An 18325-nucleotide genomic window follows, 5' to 3' on the forward strand; every position below is an offset into this window, starting at 1 on the left:
ATCTGGTATATCGCAAATTATTAAAAAACATTTTTGGCAGAACAGTTGCTTAAGTTCAGTAAATAAAGTAAAGGTATCCCTGTAACAGGCTGTGGAGGCCCATAGGCTTGTGAGATGTTGCGGTTTCCACATCTTCTAGACATTTGGCTCATAGATGGCAGTAAGGACAGACCTTTACCCCCAAGAACATTCCAAGAATATTCCTGGTACTCATTTCTGTTAGAGGCTGAGTCGACCCCAGGGCTATAGTGCGGCTGGAAGGATTAGGTGAATTGAAAAAATCCAATGACCTTATTTGGACTTGAACCCGCCACCTTCCAGCTTGTAGCATAGTGCCTCAGCCAACTACACTACCATGTGCCCCGCTTAAGTTCGGTATAAATTTATTTTACACTTCAATACACTCTCTAACACTACATGTTTCGGCCTCAAACGGCCATCTTCAGGTGTTTTTCTACAGATATTCAATTAAGACTGTGTCGAAATTGTGTTGAAACTGCTACAGTGTTTCACTGTTCCAACAAACTAGTAAAGACAACACCACATGTTGAGGAAGAAACACAAACCAGGNTATTTGGACTTGAACCCGCCACCTTCCAGCTTGTAGCATAGTGCCTCAGCCAACTACACTACCATGTGCCCCGCTTAAGTTCGGTATAAATTTATTTTACACTTCAATACACTCTCTAACACTACATGTTTCGGCCTCAAACGGCCATCTTCAGGTGTTTTTCTACAGATATTCAATTAAGACTGTGTCGAAATTGTGTTGAAACTGCTACAGTGTTTCACTGTTCCAACAAACTAGTAAAGACAACACCACATGTTGAGGAAGAAACACAAACCAGGAGAAAATAACTAACATGAGGAACAAGCTGCCAAGGAAAACATCTTATATTTTACGGAAATGACGACACCCTGAGTGAAGCAAAACAATAAGTAACAAATTATAAAAGAATTTTTTCTCATTTTAATTAAAAAGAGGACTACAGCATGTAGTTTTTTAAAAAAAAATTGGAACAGTGAAACAGTGTAGCAGTTTTGACACAATTTCGACACAGTCTTAATTGAATATCTGTAGAAAAACACCTGAAGATGGCCGTTTGAGGCCGAAACATGTAGTGTTAGAGAGTGCATTGAAGTGTAAAATAAATAGGGTTGCAATTTAGACGGATTATAGACAAATGGACGCTAATATACAGTGATGTTTAGTTCATTGAAATACTAAGAGAGCTGTGGGATGAGTATCATGGGAGAACCCATTCTAGTTCTCTTTTAACATGCTTATGTTATATGCTTTACTGCCATGTTACTAGGCAAACAGAAAACACCATTTTGGCTGAAAGCGTGTTCAGTATTCTGGTAAATATCCAAGATCGTGGCTTATGAGTCTTACAGCAGACTTATGTAGTACCCGTTTTAGGGAACTTCAAAGAAATCACATGTTTAAGGTCCATTTCTGTCTGCTTGTGACATGAACTTCCTACCCTGATGTAAGTAAGGTTTAGTCTTCCAAGTCCATATGTAAGTTGAGTTTTGCATATTTTGGAAGCTACTGTAAATTTGTAGGTTTGTCATAAGTACTTTGATGATATTTTACAGGCACTAAAAGTAATTTAGTATTGGCAAGTACCTGAAATAGTTCAATTCATTGTTGTAAGTTATTAAAGAAATTGATGCATGCAGTAAATCAGTTTAAAATGGTGTTTAACTTGTGTGCTTACCTACTAGCATAAGCTTCTGTGCACAACATATTTATTTTCAGAGGTTTTTGTGTGAAGTTGGATATGCAGAAGTTGAGTTCGGCATAACTCATGGAGCATCTGTAGTTGTTACACTAAATGCTTCTACCAGTTAACTTTGTTTCTATTTAACTTCAGATATCCATTATTCCATTACTGTCATGAATGCATCAATTTATGTATAATTTTTTGTTGAAAATTGGTTAGCAGCCTCTCAGGTTTGACGGTATCCTCCCAGGAGATCATGTGTCGTGGTTTTGTGGTTACACATGCCAGAGTGATTTCTTTGTTTATTTGTAACATTTAAGTTTCACAAGAGATATTTCAGTAGTCAGTAACTTCTATGACAGTGTATTGTTTGATATATATTTTAAATTGAATATTCCTTGACTTCATAATACAGTGTGAGTTATGCAATTGTGCACTGAAAAATTTATTTTCCCATCGGGTATAGCCACCCCATTAACACATAAGTTTGCTTCACACTTCACTATTAGAAAAATCACTGCAGAAATATTTCTGACATTAAATCCCACTTTCCACAGTTTCACTTGTAGCTTATCTCTGAATTTGTTATTCTCGACGGTATAATTTAGTGTTCAAAATTGTTTTGGTTTCTCTTGTCCTAAGTAGGGCCTGTTGTGATGTGGAATCTTACTTGTTTATTTTCAGAAATTTGAGTGCTTGTGGAAGCCATGACATTTGTAATTTACTTGTTGAGCAAGATGTAATGACACCACTTTCCGCATTGATTCAGAAGGTATGGAATATGTTATCAAGTCCTTTGGAAGTAATATTTATGCATCCAAAGCATGTTCTGGAGTTTATGTTAGAAATGTGTGTATGGTTTAAGACTTGATTCAGTGACACGTCACCAATCAGGTAGGTTGAGCATTAATTCTCTAGACTTGTATTCAGAATATACTTGGTTCATTTCTTGGTCAAGAAGCCAGCAGTCCTCACACAGGTCTTTTATGGTTTTCTTCAGTCCATCCATGTCAGGATAGTACCTCAGTTAAATCACAGACACTTCCAAATCCAATTCATTTCATTATTCACCAATCAGCATATTATTTGACAATGTATAATTTGAGATATCGATGTCAAATTGATATGCAAAAAATGAGTTTAAAGCAGGTAATTGTGTTACTTTTAGACGGAATCTTTAAATGTTGTATGTTTATTTCAAACGAGATGTTCTGGGAAGAGATAATTGCCTACTTTCCCTTCATACAACACGAACTTCATAGAAACCCCAAAAAATTGGGATACACAGACAAACAAACAGCAAGGTGCTCTCATAAGCCTCCTTTTATTTGTTCAAAATAAGGAACTGTTTCTGCCTCCATCATTAAGGTCTGATGAATCCCTGATGACGCTTACGTGGCTAATAGCATGACAAGATTTCTGTCAGCTTGAGCAGCCATGAAAGCTTCACATCTGTTATAGTTATGTGCTGTTGATTGTAATGGCTGTGTTGATTAAGGGTGGATATTACTTCAGATTGAACTGTTGATAGGGACAAATCCTACCCTCTTACCATATTTGCCAAAATCTCCTCAGTTTGGATGTTGTGTGGAGTAGCCAACTATGTAGATAAAATATTTTTGACATAAAACACCTCTGAAGTGCTTCCAGAGATCCAGTGAACCTGGAAAATGCAGGGTAAAATTATATGAGAGAAAGATAAAGAAGTTCTGGATACTTTGGAATGTAGATTCTGTTCTGGTATTTGATCAATGTAATGTGAACTCAGATTAAGAAAGAACTTCGATCCGCTAAAGACAAATAATATAAATGACAATTTTATTTCACTTGGTTCATCCTGTTCTGTGACACCAGCAGTAGTATAAAAGATCATCAGTGCCGTCCAATGTGATTGATATGTTTTTTTTTTAATAATTCATCCTGTACATGTTTCGGTCAGAGCGACCATCTTCAGAAGGACATATCAATACATGTGGTTTCCACATGTATTAATACATCCTTCTGAAGATGGTCACTGCCACCAAAACGTGTAAAGGATGAACTATTAAAAAAAGAAAAATATTGATCACACTGGACAGCGTTGATGATCTTTTAGATGATTTTATTGTTTTAATTAATGTGTTGGCTGAACATGTGTTATTTTTGAACAGTTAGGTATTATTTTTGCATTTAGTGAAGGAATAGGTAACTTAAGTTTTGATGAAGGTTAACAGTGGCTGCAGTTTTCCGTAAGGCCTTGGTCTTTTGAACTGTGGTTTTGCCATCCATAATGTTTATCAGAATGTAACTTCTCATAATATTATATTGTAGCATCCTGTTGCACTTTTCACTTATTGTTTTTAATTAGTTCTGGGGTCTTATATGCAACAATTTATTAAAGCTTAATAAAAGCTAGTCACATTAAAAGTTTTCAAAACATGTTTCGACCGAAGTGGTCATCATCAGGTGTTAAGTTGTGAGTGAGGAAACTGCTGTCTTTCTGCAATGATGTTTAATTGTTAATATATGGTTCCCATAGTGCACATGTGTGTGTTCCTTGTAGTGTTATGTTCCTTGTCTTCTTTCCATTTGCTGTTGGATCTGATCTAAATATTATCTAACAAGGAATACCTAGCAGAAGTCACAGATTCTGCATTCTCATTGTGTTGATTTCAAGCCTTACTTTTATTTTTGTGAATTACATAGGCAAAATTGGGAACCGGGATAGCACAGTCTGTATAGCAACCGGCTACACGGTGGACGACTGAGGAAGCAAAGTTTTGAGTCTTGGTAGGGTCAAGAATTTTCACTTCATGTTGTCCAGGCCAGCTCTGGGGCCCACACAGCCTCTGACCCAACGGGTACCAGGGGCTGTTTCCAGGGGGTAAAGCAGCTGGGGCGTGAACTTGACCACTCACCTCCCACTATTGCCGAGGTCAAGTAGACATGGATTTATACATCCACTCCCCCATTTGTCTTCATGACGTAGTGCTTAATTAGTTAAGCACAGGACAGCTTTACTTACTTTACTTTACATGGGCACAAATTCTATATTAGATCTGCTGGTTATAATCTCAAAGTTCTGCACCATCACCTTATTTGAATTTTTCATTTACATTTTTCATTTCATTTATTATGTGTAATAGGTATGTCTGTGATCTACACTAATCTACACCAGATTTCATATACCTAATTGTAATGATGCATAGTTATCACCATCAAACTGGAAGCCAAAGAAAATTTCCATAAGGCCACCATGTTATTAGTTTGCATTAAACAAGGAAGTTACTTTTCATATCAATAACCTGAATTAAGTGGTGGTGGTGTTGCATCACCTCAGGTGCTTGAACATACCCCATGTTATTGATGATGTGGGGAAGTAAAAGGTATGATGTTTTGGTGGGCTCATATGGTGAAATATTCAACCACATTTTGTAAAAATCAGCCAACCGGCGTAAAAGTTGATGTGGAATACACACACACACACACGCACAGTATGCAATGGATTTTCTATTAGAAGGCGCACTGGGTTAGTGCTGTTAGGGAAAGTAATCACTGTTTACTGTGAGAATTGTATGAAATGCATAGATATATTGTGTGGACAGAATGTAAATATGTTTAATGTTAAAGCAGGTGGTACATTTAGTAATGCTCTGCTTTAAAGGGTTGACATGTTGTCTATAAATATATGTGTGTAAAGTTTTCAAGCAGGCCCCTTCTTTTTAATTCTGTCGTTGAATTATGTCATCTTCTACTGTTGCACCACATTATGATATTTATTTGTGTTGGTAACAGTTTAGAGCAAGCAGTATTAGAGGCAGCCTCATTTTGCACATTTATATAGGTACTCTTTGGGAGCCAGGATAGCGCAGTTACATAGCGACTAGCTATGGACTGAATGGCCAAGGGTTTCTAGTTCCGAGTACCAGTAGATGCAAGATTTCTCTCCTCCACATTGTCCAGACCAGTTATGGGGCCCATCCAGCCTCCTATCCAGCATGTGGGTACAGGGGGGCTCTTTCCCGGGAGGGGGGTAAAGCGGCCGAGGCATAAAGCTGTCTTCATGGCACAGTGCATACTTAGTTAAGCACATGTACAACTTTACTTTTACTGTATCATTTTTTGCTTTAAATGTAAAGTATGCAGCCTTTATTATTGAACCTTAGCATTTTATTTTTATAATTTTATCAGAACAATATTGACTGTTAGAGACAGATTTTGGTATTTCTTCATGGGTTAATTGTCTCAGATTTGGGTTACTTGAAATCAGACTGATTCATGATTACAACTAAAAGGGTATACAAATTTTATGTAGAATTCTGGTATCTTTCTATGCTACTATAAACATTCATACAAAAATATATATGGGAAAGGTACGTACACCTTTACCTCTCGAGGGGAGTTGTGAGGATTGATGTCACAGTCAAAACAATGCAGAGCGTGCTGGTGGGACTCCTGGAGAAAGAAATCTCAAAACTCATTTCACCTTCTCCCCCGACCCTAGAATACTGTACTAGACTCTTCTTTGAGTGAGAGAGAGAACCAAAAGAAATAGTGCCATGTAATAATGCTTTTGAGATTTATTCAAAGTAAGTAAATGCATCTACAAAAAGATTTCCTGAGACAGAAGGTAAGATGAAGATGGGGGGGGGGAATAGGGTATAGGTGGAGAGAGGACAAAAGGACAAGAGGATGAGGAAAGAGGTTAGAAAGAGAAGAATTTCTACCCTTCATCTTCACCCTTCTTGTTTCCAGAGACTCCAGTTTCCTTCGTCTTACCTTTGCATATGTAACTTTGGGCCCTCTTGCTTTGCTCGAACCTTCCCAATCCCCAGCAGTCATTAATGGATGCCCCATGGGACCCCTTGAGATCTGCTCTGCTTAACTTTAATGTGCTGGGAGTTGCTAAGGTCCCACAGCTGTGGGATTAAACTTCCCCCACCTCCACTCTGCTTCCTTGTACCCATCCCTCTCCTCACCTCCCTCCGCTTCACCACTTCTCATCTGTAAAGTCAGGGATATATTGAAGTAGTAGCTTTAAAAGGAGGTGAGAATTATGTTTGTGATTCTGAGTAAGGATTGCTATCTTCCCTGCTGTGGCAGTGTCATTTGGCCTTCAGAAAGTATATATGAGGTTTATTTGTTAATTCGGTGAAGGTGGTCTTACAAGGTTGTCAGTATATTATGCATTATTTAGTTTTCTCCACCTCCTGTATTGCAGGTATGTCCAGCATGCAGATTTAACGTCTTAAATCAGTTACCCATAATTGGCATTGTGATATTTTAATAGGTCCCTTTGCAATTTTTATTTTGCTTTTAATATAGGTAAGGTGATAAAATCTGAGTGACGTTTGCTTTTAACAGAAAATAAGACAAAATGAAAAATAGTTAAAACAACTCTTGGTGACTGGATTCTCCCTCCTTCCTCAGGTAAAAAACCTGTTCAGTTTGACTAAGTTGATTGATGAATAAAAAGTCAGTAATTTTGTGTTTATGTTAAAATTAAATACAAAGTTTCAAACAAACATAATAAATTCTGTTGAGAAAAATAATTTTATGAGAAACCTTAATAAACGGTTATTTCAAGATATGGAATACCATGATGGATGCTGTATGCATACTTATTTTCACTCTTGACGTCTTCATATTACTTGATGAATTGCCTATCACAGGGATGGCAAACCATTCTGATGCCAGATTTACATCAAACGTTACTTACCAGTAAGAAATAGTGCCAGCCAACCATATTGCTCCAGTATCCTGTAGTGGGCTTAATGAGATATCTACTTCTACACATTTGTCAGACAATTTCTTAAATTTAGCGATGTATTTAGATGCTTTTTTATTATTATTCATTTACTCAGTGAAGCTTGCTGTCTTCTGGAATGTGAAAGCATGTAATTTGGTGCTCATTTATCGAACTGCCGCGTGTTCTCTTGCAGCGATATTTCCCTGTCATGTAGCTGCTGATGTTAGTATAGACATCTTGTAATGACCAGGTCACGCCGCGGTGTTAGTGGTTCGCCGTCATGCGCATTTTTAACTATCGCTCCAGAGTAAGGATAAACATGAAATTGCCCCTGTGCTTAATTAATTAATTAAGTACCACGTCATAAAGACGCACAGGGAGTGGAGGTATAGCTCCACCATTCTTGACCTAGGCACTAGATGGAGTTGGCTAATTAGCTTTACGGCCCAGCCGCTTTACCCTCGGGGAGGAGCCCGTTGTACTCATTGGATAGAAGGCCGGATAGGCGCCGTGGAGAAGAAAAAATCTTACCTCTGCCTGGAATCGAATCCCGGCCGATCAACCCTTAGCCCGTTGCTATACCGACTGAGCTGTCCAAACTTTCCCACCAAAGTGTATGAAAAAATCAATTATCCAAGACCACCAAGTAAGAATATGTTGTAAAAGTTGATTCACTTTTATCGCAGACTGTACAGGTATTACTTCAGAGTAGAGAAAGGAAGGGGTGGGGAGTGGGCTAGGTTCCTTTGGGAGTGAAGAGCGACAGAAAGATTTAAGGTGGTCCTTGGAATAGGAGAAAGGATGGGAGGACCATAAACTATTGTTACACTGTCATATTTATATCCAGCATGTTTTCGCTCTCTTTTTACTTATAATGCCTATTCCTGTTCCTATACTGCAACCCCCTTCCCTCCCTTATGTCACCTACTGCTTGCTTTTTGGGGTAGTTCATCTTCTCCCGAGTTCACGGGATCTGTTCGTCGTGTCTGCTCTCCCATATTATCTAAAAGAAATGAGGTGTGATTGGAGTCACCGTCTCCTTTCCAGTGACTTTTCCCATGTGAAATAGTACTCTCATTCCTTTGCCGTGTAGCCAACATTTTGTCCCTGTATGTAGAGTCAATATAGATGCCTTCTATAGAATGCATTATAACACATAACAGGGATATTGTGTGTGTGTATGTGCGTGCGTGTGTCCTGAAATGTATCGTAATTTCGAAAATGCGGCGAAGTTCCCATATTTGGTATGATTGTTACACATCAAATTTACATGAAGATGAAATTGTACAAACTGTTTTTCTCATACTGTAAAACTTGGTTTATCAGCCTTAGGATAAGCATAAATTGCGGATGTTGGAGAACAGGGTGCTGGAAGGAGGATGGATACAATCTTAACCAGAAGCCACGTAGTTTTTACTGTTCACAAGGTATTATTGTGATGATCAGATCAGGAGGACGAGACGGTTGGGATATGTAACATGTATGAGAAAGATGAGAAATGCACACAGGAGTTTGGTAGGAAATTCTGAACGGAAGATACCGCTTCGGAGACCTAGGCGTGGATGGGAGGATGGTATTAACATTTATTTTAAAGAAATATGATGTGAGGGTGTGGATTGGATTCATCCCACGAAGAATTAAGATCCATTGACAGGCTCTTGAGAACACAGTAAGGAACCTGCAGGTTCAGGCGGATGGTTTCTTTAAATAGCTGAGTGACTCTTAGCTCTTCAGAAAGGATCCTGCTGCTTGGTCTTATTGGAATGTGCATGGTCTATATGGAATACAATTTACGGCGGTTAGAAAAGGTTTCACAGTTTTTTATGGCATGAGATTTGAGGTTCCCACGGAAATGAATATGAAAGTTAAGGTTATATTGGTTGTGACGCCGTGTAGTTTGGTAGGAAGGTACAAGGGTACCGGAGAAACCTGCTGACTCCATCTTGAGAATAGAGGGATTGCTGAAGATAGAAGGGTACGACAGTTAATTCGTTAAATTTTCCATTTTCCCCAGCCCCTAAAGCCAGATGCGTCAATGAGGTTAGTATCACTGATTTTTCTTTACATATCGCCTACGTGTATTATCATTACAATATTAGATTAATCAGTTACGCAGTCTCGGATACAGTCGCCATCTGAATTACACGATTTCATTGGGGTTCGTTTTGTATAATGAAAAAGAAAATGTAGGACTAAGGTGGAGACGGAAATTAATATTAAAATAAAGAAAGCAGTCTTCTGGGATTTGGCACCGTGTATATGTGGTGTTAACCGACGTTTCGGAGGAACGTATCGATACGTTCCTCCGAAACGTCGGTTAACACCACATATACACGGTGCCAAATCCCAGAAGACTGCTTTCTTTATTTTAATATTAATTTCCGTCTCCACCTTAGTCCTACATTTTCTTTTTCATTATACAAAACGAACCCCAATGAAATCGTGTAATTCAGATGGCGACTGTATCCGAGACTGCGTAACTGNTCATTAAAGTCATCTGATGTTTCGAATGATTATGTAATTTCGTCACTTTAAGAGAACACACATTTGGGTTAGTGCTGTTATAGTCGTATTATTGCTGTTGCCCTGGAACACAGGGCGTCTGTGAAACCCTGTTTCACTTCAGTTTCTTAACCTTATGTACAGACGTTAGGACTCCTCTGAAGGGAGATCAGTCCGTCGCGAGGCCGCTGCCAGCACAGGACAACACAAACAAAATAAACGCAGACACACTTCCATGCCTCGAGTGATATTCAGACGCACAATCCCAATGTGAACCATCAGGGTTCTTAGCAAACGAAATGTCTTGAGGGTGAATAATTACCAGCCGGCCAAGGGAGGTGGTGTACCATGGATTAAATCGCGCTGAACTGACTGGGAATTAGTATCAGTAGGCGGAAAGGACATGTCAGATATGATGCAGATGTACAAGCCTTTAGTAAAACACACTGAGTTATCGAAGTAATGTCGTTACAGTATATAGGATTACTATATCTTGCGATCAAGTACTAGATAATGAAACCTAGTACTATTTAGGCATTTGCCCGGAGGGACGAGGAAAACCACGAAGAACCGCAGCCAAGGTAGCCAGTGTCCTGGCCCAGATTAAAACCGAGTACCTCCAGGGCCCGCAGTAGCGTAGTTGATTGAGACACTCTGCTACAAGCCGGAAAGTCGCGGGATCGAATCCTGATGAGATGGATTTTTTTTTTTCAATTTACCTAATCCTTCCAGCCGCACTATGGCCTTGGGGTAGGTTGTAGGAGGAGCATGTTAACCCGAGTCAGTAATTGAGTCGATCTGGTGTTAGTTTAATGGTAGGCCGTTTAAAATTTGAGGTATAACTTCATGTGACGTTTGGTTACATTTCCTCAGGATATGCAAATTTGAGGGCTAAACACAGAATACCCTACTATTGCATGGCCCGCTGTAGCACAAAATAGGGTACAAATGAAATCCATCCTATACCTCCAATTTTTGTTACCGTATTTGTGTTTGTTAGAGGACACTGTGTAAAGGCAGTGTCAAATGGCGGTTTAGATATGTAGACGGCATCATGGAGCCTACAGTCTAGCCATGATTTTACGATCTCTGACGCCGCCTGCGTGTGGCGTAACAAGCTCCAAATCGGGCAAAAAAAATGTGACGCTGTCGTCAGATCTTCATTTCAGCTCCATACGAAGAGTTCAAAATCAAGCTTTCAGCGTTCGGAGCACGGTCGGCATAACGACTGACTACGGGCTGGACCGCGGAGAGGTCGGAGTTCGAGTTCCGGTAGGGTCAAGAATTTTCTCTTCTCCAAGCCGCTCAGACCGGCTCTGGGGTCCACCTAACCTCCTATCCAATTGGTACCGGCCGGGGCGTGAAGCTGACCACTCACCTCCAGCTGGTGCCGAGGTCAAGAAAATGTGGATCTATACATTCACTTCCCCATAGGCCTTCATGGCGTAGTGCTTAATTAGTTAAGCACAAGGACAGTTTTACTTTTACTTTAGAGGCATAGTGCTCGCAAGGAAAACACAATTGTCAACGCATGACTATGAGCCACTGTTGTTTCTGGGCGGACAGCTCTGAGCGCTGATATGAGGGGACGTTAATTCGCGGCAGGACTGTAATGTATTAGTAATAGCCTGTCGAGGACTTCCCGCGTCTGATGTTCCACGTACTCTGGCGTGTGCGGCACCTGAAGGCAAAAGAAGTTGTCTGTTAGTTTGAAGTGAGTTCGGGAGTCGTGTCGCAGACATTGTACTTACAGAAAATGGTTTGCTGAAGCAAATTAATTATAGAAGCTACAGTAGCAAAGGCATGTCTTAATGGCTTAATTTCGGCTTAGAAAATTTTCGCTGTCTAATCTGTTAATTCTGGATGTATCACTAGTCCCAGATTTGGGCTTTTGCTTTAAACTATAAATCCAGCCTGAAGCCCTCAGAAAGAAGAAAAGAATATTTTAGAGCTAAGATTGCACCCTCATAAAATTACCGGGACTATGTTCCAGTTCTCATGCTCTGCGTATCCGGAATTTCCATTTGTGTGTAATTGATGAGTCCGGTCACGGTAGCCGAGCGGCCTAAGGCATGCACTGTCTTCGCTCGCTCGAAAGCCGGGATCGTGGGTTCGAATCGCACTCAGGGCATGGATGTTTGTGTGCGTTTTTCTGTGTTTGCGACCAGCTGATCACTCGCCGAAGGAGTCCTACCGAATGTTTAAGATCTAGTAAACCGAAGTGAAACGGAGAGTTTCATGGAGGTAGGCCTAGGCCCAAATTGGGGCTGTAGCGCCACAGAAAAAAGAAAAAGAAAGTATAATTGATGAAACCGGTCTTTAAAATGTGGACTGGTCTTTATCTTCCAATAAAGTTAAGTACCCCCAGCTTCCCGATTCGTGTAACAGTAGGCAGTGCCCATCTGTGTTCAATATTTCGGCGGTTGAAAAGTCGGCGAATTAAAGCCGTGACTGTATGTTTTGTGCAAACTCATTTGATTGGATAGCAGGGCTACAAGCAGTGTGGGACTGTTCCTTACAAGAAACGTCTCCGTTTCGTTACTTTCACCATTGAATTCTCTTTTAAAGCGGCGAAATAATCCCCGTTGTCTTTCATTTGAGAGTACATGTTCGAGGGGTAGGCTATCGGTCTTGAGCTTTGTATTGTCATTCTTAACCGCTGACAGTGAATTACACTGTGTATATCCTCAGTTCCATAGCAATTTGTTGTCAGTGCGCTACTAGGGGTGTGTAATTTCAGCGCATCACTCATCAGTAATATTGATTCCCAAGGGTTGTAGTTATTGCACTGGGCCTCCCTTCTCCCTTCCTCTGTTAGAACCGTCCCACTTCTACTCTGCTGCCCGGTATATATGCGTGGGGACGCTGTTGGTAATTTTGCAACCATCACATTAAAGTTAGGTGGGAGGGACATGGGAATGGGGAATTATTAGCAGCCTTTGGTGCCATCCTCTGTCCCCAGTTGTAATCTACCAACTCAAATTGTGATGGGCTTCATTAGTCTGCTCCGAAATGAGACTGACCAGTCCCTAGGGACGGACAGAACAGCATGAGCGCGATGGAAAATACAGAGGACAAGTACAGCTAGATGCAAATGAAAATTGGTAGAGATGGTGCAGTGTAGCCCCGTGTTCATATCTGCTATAACACAAATGTGCTATATGAGTTATATGCAGGTAACTGTTGTTTTGCTTAATTACAGGGTTATTCGGGCCTAAAGAGATGTAAAATAGATGTAATTATAAGCGTCGTGTCCAAGAGTGGATTCAGTGATGTGCGTCCATGTTCCCATTGGAGCAGGTCTACATTACTTGTTGCTCTGGAAATGGGTACAGTGTACGTATGGCGTAAACATCCTGTCTTTTTTATCCCATTTATGTGTGTAACGGGAACTGTTAAAGGTGCCAAGTGACATTTTTTATCTGCGACAGATAGCGGCTGACCTACGTAGACAGTACATGTTACAGGGGTAATAATGAGTCATAACATTATGATTTACTTGACATATCCCATCCCATGATTAACTGACACGCTGTAATCGTATTGTGAAATGTTGTAGAGTCGGGTGAGATTTGAATGCTCTTATCCATAACTTCAGTTATGTGTGGCGTGAAAGCAAGGCATTTAAATCCCCAACTTTAGATTAAAACATTTTTGAGAACCTTCGAAAACAGACGACAGTATTTGTAGTGCTGCTGTGGAGAGAGTGGAGATTATTCCTAGTGTTTGCAGTTGGATTCATATGAAGATAAATTTAAACCCTACAAGGGAAAACATCTCTTTACAGATTTAAACGAAATTTTATTTGGGGTGAAGGCTTTACTCGACCGCCTCTGTGGTCTAGTGGTCAGAGTTCTTGCCTACAGATCCAGAGGTCCGGGTTCGATTCCCGGCGCTACCAGCTTTTATGAGAACTAGTGGGTCTGGAACGGGGTCCATTCAGCCTCGTGAGGATAATTGAGGAGCTGTTTCAAGGAAATAGCGGCTTCGGGCTAGAAACCCGAAATTAAAGGCTGTGCGGATTGGTTGCGCTGACCACGCGACACCCTCTATCCGCTAAAGTTGGCACTAACTTCGCCGACAAGCGGCGGTCGCTCGGTCGGTATAGTTCGCTTGCGGACGAAAACCACAGAGTTTTTTTAAGGCATTAGTCCCAGATCCGTCTCTACGCAAGTTGTACTTTCGTTTTGCCAAAAAGCCAGAAATTGGAAGTCTGAAATCTTGGACGGTCGCTGACAATATAGTTGGATTTCTTAGCCTTGCAAAATCTGTATATACGTAGTAAGATGTACCTGTTAACAGAAATACACTTTCTGGGACGTTGTTTGCCCAAAGATATTTCTGGCCCGTTTGCAACAAAAAGTTGCAGAAATGTGCCTGTTAGTGTCACCATGTCTGCCTAACTGCCTTTCTATCGGCGTGTAATAGTTCCAGAAATGCCGAACCGATTTCCACGAATTTGATATTGGGTAGTTTTACACAAATTTGTCGGCATATTCCAGTTTTGTTTAACATTGGACAACAATAACGTAGGTTTTACCTAATTCATTTTTTTAATTCGCTTAGTCGGGATTGGAGTCCAACTGGGTCCACTCGGCACGGCGGCCACTGGTTGGCCTATTGTAGCCTGCCCCCGGTGATTATGATGATGGAGAATTTGGTGGAATGAAGATTGGCAAGGGAAACAGAAGTACTCGGAGAAAACTTTGTCCACCATAAATCCCACTTGACCAGTCCCGGGATCGAAACTAGGCTTTACCTATATGCGTTTCTGCGTGTATCTGGAATATAATACACTAAATATTTACCGGGGGAGAAAGTGTTTCGAGCAAAAGTTGTAGAGAAAAATGAAACACATTTTATGCCTAATTCGCCTTTTCCTGTGTCTTGAAGTTTTCGAGACAGTCAGTGGTGCAAGGGTCGTTAAATGCCCACCAACTTAACCGAATGTATCTTCGACTTTTAGAAGAAACGTAACTACATTACATTTCAATGTGAGAGAACAGAAACTGACAACTCCACTTTGCGTGGCTTACACTGTTTAAAGTAAAAACGTATAAGAACTGTATTATTTTCGTTACTTCGGATGAGCAAGGGAACGCGGTAGCGTAGTTGGTTGAGGCATTATGCTACAAGCCTGAAGGTCGCTGGTTTGAGTCCCGACGACGTTATTGGTTCCCTCCCCCCAACTTACTTAATCCTTCCAACCGCACTGTGGCTCTGGGATTGACTCAGCCTCTAACAGAAGTGAGTACCAGGAATTTTCGTGGGGGGTAAAGGACGGCAGGCGTAAGGCTGACAACCTCACCGCCATCCCTGAGCCGATTGTCTAGATAATGTGAGGCCCTCGACGTCTCATAACTCTGTGGGCCTTCACGGTCTGTTATAGGGATAGCTTTACCTTTTTTTTTTTACTTTGGATGAGCTGTAAATAGAATAATGATAATTATGGGAGCAAAAGCTGCTCGTTTTTGAAGGGATGAAGCTCATGTAAATGAGTATTCGTAATTAAGTTTCTTGTCTCCATGAAAACAGCACCACAAAGCGCACTTTTAGGCATACTACAAAACGAAAAATAATGCCTTAATATGGAGGTAATGTCTATACGTCTTCTTCCTGTTGGTGACCTTGAATCAGCGCTTCTTCCGCTGTACAGATTTTCATCAAATTCAACACTGGAAACTTACAATAAAATTTTGTAGCAACTCCCAGTTTTAACCATATTGATCCATAACGAAGCCTGGCGTACGTAAGGTCGTAAATGGAATTGTCCGTGTATTCTGTAAGCCGTTTCATAGATGTCGAATCCCACATGGGAGCCTCCTACAGCCGTATTGATGCATTGTAATGCCTGGTTTAGGTATATACTCATATAATTACTTATTTGCTTTTTATTATTACCTTTTTAAGGAAGGCTGTAAATCTAAGAGAATGCCATAGGCAGTTTTGTGTGCTACATTATGTAGTACATCCTTTCAAATCATGTGTAATTACACGCAGGAAAATAGTTTATCTTGTTTTAAGCAAACCCATATGTACACTCCTCGGTCGAAATAGGCTTACGTAGTTACTGACGAAACATTATTACCCCCAACCTTCGAAGTGATACGTCATATGGAACTGGCCCATTTTACAAGCAGCCAGCAGAGATCCTGATTTTCTTTTCGTATACCTGTCACATTACCAAGACCAGAACGGAGCGGTTTCAATCAATCGCACTAGTCATAGCAACATTTTCAGGGCGAGAACCCTCGTCTTATTCACCATGAAATTGGTCCACTTTGGGACGATTTATTGTGCTGTTGAAAATTTGTTTGTAAATGTTATGTGCTAATTTACAGTTACCACCTTCCCTCCCGCCGTAATTGTAGACAGTGCTGTAGCCAGAGGCAACCTTAAATTATTTATTCTACTTTATAACCTACTTCCGCTATTTTGAAAAAATAGAAGTGGGCGTATGAGGTCACCATGCTGTCTGTATGGCTGTGAATCCCACCTATCAACTTCTGAATGCCTGAATTGATCTCCATGAAGCGTAGTATGTATTTCATGGCATCTGAGCGCATCTCAACGACGTACTTCATAAATTCCTTATCTTCCTATCGTTGCGAGGCAACGGCTTGGTTAAACGTTACCGTTGCAATGAATAGACGCGCAGCAATTCAAGAATTGTTGAACGCTGCATTTCTATGCGGTCTGTGTTGTCTTAAAGTAAATTAAGTTATTCTTCCCAGAGCTTCTTGTTATTTCTGGAAGGCTTGTGGACAAAAGGGGAGCATTAATCATGGTAGTTGATTTGTGAATAAATGTTTCCGTGGTTGAAACTTAGCCTCATTACGAAATCAGAGGTTTCGGAGTCAGTAAGTTACATATTACGATCTTTGGTTGTTTTTGGCGCGATAGCTGATCACAGTGACTGACCTGGGAACGCATCCTGCAAACCAGGTCTGATATTAGACTCATCTGTTACCTTTTCTTAGTTGGATGTTTGTTTCTGTCCCGTGAACAGAGATGGAGGTGCCTTGTTTCTTGACTGTCAGTTCATGCAGTTTCCCGCAGTTAGTTTCTCCTTTCAAATGCCAAGGGACTCATTAGGAACCGCGTGTTCGGCTTTTCAGCCAAGCGTTAAGGTGCAAAATCAGCAAGAATAAAAGGTGTAGACCGCAGATTAGAAATAATGGGATTAGCTGAACTTTACGCGATTATACCGTGGACTGTTAACATCCTTCTCGCTGCCCCACCCCACTATCTCACATAGTCTTGTATCAGTTTTCCCGTAAGGAGCACGCAGATCGAATTCTGCCTATGTGTACAAGTTCAGAGAATCATAATAAATGACCATATCGATCCCTCGGAATTGTATTGGAAGTGAATTATTGAAAGCGGCATACTTAAGTATTGTAGTTGCGAATTTTATCGCGACATAGCGCAGGTACAAACAATTTGGCGCTCTGTATCTGAGATGACCTTCAGTCATATTTGAAATACCGGCATGGGGATTTCGTGCTGATCCTCTCCAGATTGGAATCTTACATAACAAGACTAGTAAAGAAGCCATTGCGTTTGCTTATAACGAAACCGAAAACCACCCAACTTGAATTGTTTTCGGTGTGAGTACTATGGGCTAACATTCACTGTCACAAGAGTAGATTTATCCATTTATCTTGGTAGTGACAAGTCGAAGTAACTGTGGCAGAGGTTCGCCTGTTACTGAACAACGGTACCTAGATTTTGTATACTAAATGGCCGAGGAAGTACTGTCAAACAAATAGGCACTCTCAAACAAGGAACACATATTTAAGCCAAATGTATTCCATATGAATGGCGCTCTTTGGATCATGCAAATTCCATACATTTTTAAAAACCCGTTTATTACGTATCATGTGAAGTCAGCTGAAGAACGCATTAAGTTTTTCGGCAATAAGATTCTCCCCATTTGAAGGAGGATGAAAGTATTAACACGTATTTTTGGAATTCGGAGGTTACTATTGTGAACCGCACCAAACAAAATGGCGGTCCGTATGCGACCCGCGTTCTGCGGGTTGGCCGGTCAAGGCTTAAATAAGTAGCCCAGTGTAGGTAGCAGACTTTCTCCCTGTACTGTAAACCCCTCCCCTCCGACTTTGGTAATTCAAGAATCGAAATGTTTCGTTTAGACCCAGAGGACTAAGTTTTCTCGTTGTATTCCAGATGCTCTGATTGAGGTCTCCACCTCCGGGAAATCGTTGTAGGCTTGGCGCTTCCACCAGTTTGTCTGTAGACCGTTCAGTGAAAAATAATCCTTAATGTATCAATAATCAGAATTTACTCAGAAATATGTCTCAGATAGACTTGAAAGGATTCTGACGATGGTGTATACTGTACT

The 18325-nt window shown here is 40.7% G+C and overlaps 1 protein-coding gene across 2 annotated transcripts in view; it reads left to right on the forward strand.

The window, feature by feature from the left end:
- LOC111872044 (HEAT repeat-containing protein 3) overlaps nt 1–18325 on the forward strand; it is a 35485-nt gene that overhangs the window by 1420 nt on the left and 15740 nt on the right. For both annotated transcript variants that reach the window (XM_023865541.1, XM_023865538.1), the window contains exon 3: nt 2415–2502. In XM_023865541.1, coding sequence (XP_023721309.1) covers nt 2415–2502 — 88 coding nt within the window. The remainder of the gene's footprint in view (nt 1–2414; nt 2503–18325) is intronic.

Source organism: Cryptotermes secundus, unplaced genomic scaffold (genome assembly GCF_002891405.2).
Source record: "Cryptotermes secundus unplaced genomic scaffold, Csec_1.0 scaffold87, whole genome shotgun sequence".
Taxonomy (NCBI): Eukaryota; Metazoa; Arthropoda; class Insecta; order Blattodea; family Kalotermitidae; genus Cryptotermes; species Cryptotermes secundus.